Source organism: Brassica oleracea, chromosome C7 (assembly GCF_000695525.1).
Source record: "Brassica oleracea var. oleracea cultivar TO1000 chromosome C7, BOL, whole genome shotgun sequence".
In the NCBI taxonomy this organism is placed as follows: Eukaryota; Viridiplantae; Streptophyta; class Magnoliopsida; order Brassicales; family Brassicaceae; genus Brassica; species Brassica oleracea.
In genome coordinates, this window is record NC_027754.1 from 13,629,837 (window position 1) to 13,636,755 (window position 6,919).

Sequence of the window (6,919 nt, forward strand, 5' to 3'; positions counted from 1 at the left end):
AGCTTTTATGAACTTCCAAGCATATGTTACTAATCATTACAATGCTACTGTGAAGATTCTAAGGTCTGATAATGGAGGAGAATACACTAGCAATGCCTTCAAGAGTCATCTAGCAAAGCATGGGATTGTGCAGCAAACAAGCTGTCCCTACACAGCACAGCATAATGGGGTTGCAGATAGGAAGAACATACATTTGATGGAGGTGGCGAGATCAATGATGTTCCATATGAATGTGCCTAAGAGGTTTTGGAGTGATGCTGTTCAAACCTCTTACTATCTCATCAATAGAGTGCCGACCAGAGTCTTGAAGAATCTGTCTCCATTTGAAGTGTTGAACAAGAGCAAACCTGTCATTGATCATCTACGTGTCTTTGGGTGTGTGTGCTATGTCATGGTTCCAGGAGAGCAGAGAAACAAGCTGGAGGCAAAGAGTACTAAGGCTATGTTCATTGGTTACTCTATCACTCAGAAGGGGTACAAGTGCTATGATCCTGAAGCAAGGAGAGTGATGGTATCTAGAGAAGTGAAGTTTGTTGAAACAAAAGGTTATTATGAAGAAAAGGAGTGGGAAAATCTGAAGGATTTGTCTCAAGCTCCATCTGATAAGGCAACAATACTGAGAGTGTTGTTAGAGAAGCTCGGGATAGGATTATCCCAGGATCAGGAAACCGGAAGGAGAGAGTCTTCCAATCAGAGTGGTGGAGCTGGAAGAACAACTCCTCTTGATCATGAGAGGGGGAATGGAACTGAATCTGGTGAGCAAGAGCAAAACCAAGAGGATTCAGGTCTTCATGATCAAGATACATCACAAGAAGTTGAGAACAATGAGGTTCAGTCTAGTGGAGAAGTGGATGAGGTTCAGTCTAGTGGAGAAGTGGATGAGGTTCAGTCTAGTGGAGAAGTGGATGAGGTTCAGTCTAGTGGAGAAGTGGATGAGGTTCAGTCTAGTGGAGAAGTGGATGAGGTTCAGTCTAGTGGAGAAGTGGATGAGGTTCAGTCTAGTGGAGAAGTGGATGAGGTTCAGTCTAGTGGAGAAGTGGATGAGGTTCAGTCTAGTGGAGAAGTGGATGAGGTTCAGTCTAGTGGAGAAGTGGATGAGGTTCAGTCTAGTGGAGAAGTGGATGAGGTTCAGTCTAGTGGAGAAGTGGATGAGGTTCAGTCTAGTGGAGAAGTGGATGAGGTTCAGTCTAGTGGAGAAGTGGATGAGGTTCAGTCTAGTGGAGAAGTGGATGAGGTTCAGTCTAGTGGAGAAGAACAAGTCGGACCGGCCAGTTCAGAAGAAGAGAAAGTAGAAATCCGATCTTTTTTTCCTCCTCCTTCTTCGATCTCTCCATCTTCTTTCTGGCGATTTTCTATCCATTCTTCGATCTCTCCATCTTCTCTGTCGTATCTCTGTCGATTCTTCTATCTCTCAATCTTTTATGTTGAAGCTGTGTGTTCCTTTGCTGAGTTTCCAGAGGAGCACTATGCCTTTATGATTAGTCTGGATGAGAGTTTTGTACCAAGGACTTATGAAGAAACTATGCTAGACAAGGAATGGAAAGAATCAGTGGGAGCTGAAGCATGTGTTGATCAAGAATGATACATGGTATGAGAGTGAGCTGCCTAAGGGAAAGAGGGCTGTATCTAGTAGATGGATCTTCACAATCAAGTATCTTGCAAATGGACAGATTGATAGGAAGAAGACCAGATTGGTTGCAAGAGGATTTACACAGACCTATGGAGAGGATTACATTGATACCTTTGCACCAGTAGCTAACTTGCACACAGTTCGGATTGTGTTGTCCATTGCAACAAACTTGGAGTGGGATTTGTGGCAGATGGATGTGAAGAATGCTTTCTTACAAGGTGAGCTAGAAGATGAGGTATACATGCTTCCTCCTCCTGGTCTTGAGCATCTAGTAAAGCCAGGGAATGTTTTGAGGTTGAAGAAGGCAATATATGGGTTGAAACAATCACCTAGAGCTTGGTACAGGAAGCTGAGTACAACTCTCAATGGGAGAGGATTCAGGAAGTCTGAACTGGATCATACACTTTTCACTTTGGTTACTCCATCAGGGATCATTGTGATACTGATATATGTGGATGATTTGATTATCACAGGGAGTGACAAGGCTGGGATTAAAGCCACTAAAGAGTTCCTCAAGTCTGTGTTTGATATCAAAGACTTGGGAGAGATGAAGTATTTCTTGGGGATTGAGATATGCAGATCCAAGTAGGGTTTGTTTATGTCTCAAAGGAAGTGTATAATGGATATGCTGAAGGAGAAAGGAAGTATACTATGGATATGTTGAAGGAGACTGATGTACTTGGAGGGAAGGTAGCCAAGACACCTCTTGAAGAGGGGTATAAGGTTCTGCGTGAGGGGGAGGTTGAAGAGAAGCAGTTGTTTGATGATGCTAAGCTGTATAGGAAGATGGTTGGCAAGCTGATCTACTTGACTATTACCAGGCCAGATATATGCTTTGCTGTGAATCAAGTGAGTCAACATATATAGGCGCCAAAGGTCCATCACTGGAAGATGGTTGATAGGATACTGAGGTATCAGAGTGGGACGGCTGGACAAGAAGTTTGGATGGGCTGTAATGGCAGTACAGAAGTGGTTGGGTATTGTGATGCTGATTGGGCAGGAGATAGAGTGGACAGGAGATCAACTACTGCGTATTGTACATTCATTGGAGGGAACTTGGTAACTTGGAAGAGTAAGAAGCAGAAGGTTATCTCTTGTTCAAGTGCTGAAGCTGAGTATAGAGCCATGTTGAAGCTGACAAACGAGTTGGTGTGGATCAAGGGGATATTGAAGCATCTAGACATTGAGCAGACTACTCCTATGACTATGCATTGTGACAATCAAGCAGCTATCCACATTGCCTCCAACTCAGTGTTTCATGAGAGAACAAAGCACATAGAGGTGGATTGTCATAAGGTGAGGCATATGATTATCTTAGGAGTGATTATGTCATGTTATACAAGGAGTGAGGATCAACTGGCTGATGTGTTTACTAAGGCAGCGAGATTAAAGACAATGGAGTCCATACTTTTTAGGCTTGGGCTCATTGATCCTACTCCCAGGAGCTGATCCCCTTAACCATGGAGTCTCCACTCGTTTTCCCTCATCAAGGTTTTATCCCAATGAGTTTTCCTTGGTGAGGTTTTTAATGAGGGAGGTCTTCATGGTTTCCAAGCTTGACTTATTCTACATGGTCAAGCTTGAGGGGGAGTTTTGAGAAGAGGTGATAAAGAGTTGATACATTGATAGAGGAAGAGTAATGGGGCAGTCAGTAACTTTGAGGATTTACCACAGTAACTTTAGTTTTACTGTGGTAACTAAGTTAAAATTTTGGAAAGTTACATTGGACCCTTATGGTAAAGGGGATCACGCCCAAGATGAGTCTGGATAAGATAAGGAAGGAGCAGTCTGGATAAGGTCTGGTCATAGCTGGAAAGGTAAAACACCTTTACAGCCTGTCCAAGCATATGAGAACACCCATTGGCTGCTTTTGGATGGCTCTCCTTGACTCCACACGTTCTGGATCTCCTCTGACCTTATGATTTCGAATTGTATCATGTATCACTCATATAAAGCCTTGTAAACCTCATTGTTAATAATTAATGGAGTTTTGAGCCTCTCTCTCTATTCTCTCTCTATTTTCTAAAATCTCTTAATCTCTTTGGTATGTTGATCTGATTATCTCTGATTGTTTGAATCATACTCTTAAAACAAAAATGTGTATATAATGCTAAACGCTGATTCTGAAGCAACTGTGGTGATTGGGATACTAAGTATATCACGTGCCATAGTAGCTAAATCGCCAAATCTAAATTGGTTCTCTCTCCAATAGCTTAAAACACCCAAATCAGGGAATGGCTTTCTATCTAGCCTTTTCTCCTCCGAATACACATCTAAATGTGTTTTTGTGTTTACCATATTACTTCTAAGGCTTCTTTCTAGTTCAAAGAGATCCTAATATTAAATTGAAAGTTAGAAGCAAGCAACCAAAGACAGCCGTGTAAATGAAAAATATGAGTGACGATGCTAAGAATTTACATTGTCTAAATCATCTTCAAGAGGAGATTCAGTAACTAGATCATGTGGATTTGGAGCAGATGAAGCACCTGAAGAACTGCCTCGGGTCCTATCCTGATATTCCTTATAAATATCAGTCAAGTTAGTCCTAAGTACTTCAGTTTTTAAGCTAGAAGTAGCAGGATCCACTCTCTCAAGCACATCCAACTTCATTCTTGGATCTAAGATTGCTCCCATAGCCAAAATGATGTTGTATTCCTCCCAGTACTTAGTAAACTTAAATTGCATATCTTTAGCCATTTGCCTCAGATCATAATCATCACAACTCGCAAAATTTTTCAGCAGTAGCTCAATCCTCCAAATTTTAGTGAAGTACACACATGATGTGGGATACTTAGATCCTGAAAAATGAGTAGTAATAATACTGAAAGGTTTCAGCAACTCACTTATTTGTTCTCCACAATTCCACTCATTTTCAGAAGGTAATGAATGGTAGTTTATGTCAACAACCTCCAAGTTTTTAAATGCTTTCCTGAACTTCAATGCCCTAACTAGCATTTCATACGTCGAATTCCATCTAGTAGGAACATCTAGTGATAAACCAGCTCCACTTCCAATCCTCACTCGCTCTACACATGCTGCAAATACTTGAATTCTTTTCTGAGATGCTTTCATGTATCTAACACTTTCCCTGATGTTATGCCGGAGACCCTTTGCTAATTCTAAGCCTTCTTTTACTATCAAATCACAACATCTTATATGCAAAAACTTGCCATCACGTAACAAGCCAGAACCACTAATCATCTGAAGCTTTTCCTTGAGGTTTCTCTGCATACTATCATTGTTAGTAGCATTGTCCAAGGTAATAGAGAACACCTTCTTCTCTAAACCACATTCCATCATACACTCGAAAATCTTATTAGCGATTTCTTCTCCTGTGTGTGGCGGCTTAAAATCACAAAAAGCCAGAATCTTACTATGCAAGTTTCAACCATCATCAATGAAGTGCGCAATAAGACAAATATATCCTAAGTTATGAGGACGAGATGTCCAGAGATCAGAAGTGAAGCAAACCAGACCAAGGTGGCTAGCAAACACTTTTTCAGCTTTTCTTTTTCTATTTCATACTTTCTAAAAACATCAGTAGCAGCGGTCTGTCTACAAATAGGCTGAAAATCTGGATTTAAATACTTGTCTCGTTCTCGAACCTTCTCATATTCTACATATCTAAAAGGGAGATCATGATATATGATTACCTCGCTAATCAGACCACGATCTATCTTTTGATCATATGCAGGTTTAGATTTCAAAGGCTTCTTTGAACAAGTATCCAAGTGGCATTGAAGACGATGAGTCCCAAAGCTGTGATTCTTTTCATTACATGTCACTAACTTCCTACCGCAGTGCAAACACTTTGGCCCTTTCTTTGCCATCTTCTTCTACTCCCACTGACACAAAGTCTTCCCAAACGAGTGATGTTTTACGTCTCTTGCGTGGAGCTTGATTCCCCTACTTGAGTTTCACTTTTCTGTGCTTGTAGTTGCGTATCTTCCAAATTTATCTCAGCTAGAGCATCTTCTTCATTCATGTCTATTAACTGATCCATACTGTAACTAAAAGAACAAAAACAGATTGTCTGAATCAATCTAGATTCTAGCACAATCACAAACACAAAACATAAGGAAATCACAATCACAATCACGTCACAAATATATAATCAAATAATATCAATGGAACAAAGGAAATCAGATCATAATCACAAAAAATTCATGTATCACCTGGAACTCGCAGTGACCGGGTGATGAAGAAGTGAAGCGACACAAGAAGGGCATTAACGTTTACTGATCCTAACCACAAACACAAACACAAGTAGATGAGAGATGATTACACCAATAAACCCCTAAAATAAACGATACCCAGAAGATATAAACATGGAAGTTGATAGGAAGAGAGATCAAACCTTCGATGCTTGTAGAAGAGATTGAGATTTTTTTTTTTAACACTGAGGAAATTCAATAGCAGAGCCAGTAAATGGCAACGTATAGGAGTACACAAGCAACAAATGTAAAAAAAAACTAGGTACCAGTAGGTACTAAGACAGCAAAATGCAAAAACAGGGAAGAGATCCACCAAAAAAGTGATTTCTTGAGACACAAGAATCCCCTAGCAGCCGCACTTATAGCTAAATCACATAGCTTGTGCTTCGGAGAGAATGGTATGTGAGAGCCAACTAGGACCTCCAGTAGCAACGTACGATTGTGTGCGTAAGTCAGCAGTGACACTTACCGCAATAGCAGTAGACACTATGTTCCTTGACTCATGAACATGCATGAGAGACCAAGAGTCTAGTCTGGAAAAGAGGAGCAAGGTGTTCTCTAGTAGGGGTTGTAACTCTGGAAAGCGGTGAGGCTCAAGGAGTGATTCTCTTAACTCAATGGAAGAGGCTTCAAGGATCACATTGTTAAGCCTCATGTTAACCATGCTTTCTACTGCCCAATGTAGAGACCTTAAGTCCGCCTCCCTCCTCGACGTAGAGCCTACAAAGGCACGTCTACTGTGGTTCCTAGCAATGCCTTGATGATCTCTTACCAGCCACCCTACTCCACTCAAACCAGACATATGGTCCCAAGCCGAGCCAATATTGCATTTCAGGAACACTACAAGAAAACATAATCTTAACGAGGGCGGTTTTCCTCGTGAGTTCGTCGTAAAAGAGGCTTTACGACGAATTAGCGAGGAACCACGTTTGCTCGTTACTCATCTGTCGTAACACATATTTACTCGCTAATTTGTCGTAACGTAGCGAGAAATATATTTCGTCGTAAAGACGAAGTAGATCATTTCGTCGTAAAGACCACGTCAACATTCCACGTAAGGAGGTCGCTATATTTC

General features: G+C 41.1%; 1 protein-coding gene across 1 annotated transcript; it reads right to left on the reverse strand.

The window, feature by feature from the left end:
* Positions 1–4,036: 4,036 nt before the first annotated feature.
* Positions 4,037–4,927, reverse strand: LOC106302624 (zinc finger BED domain-containing protein RICESLEEPER 2-like). Its single transcript, XM_013739091.1, has one exon. The coding sequence runs from the start codon at positions 4,925–4,927 to the stop codon at positions 4,037–4,039; it is 891 nt and encodes a 296-aa protein (XP_013594545.1).
* Positions 4,928–6,919: the final 1,992 nt, after the last annotated feature.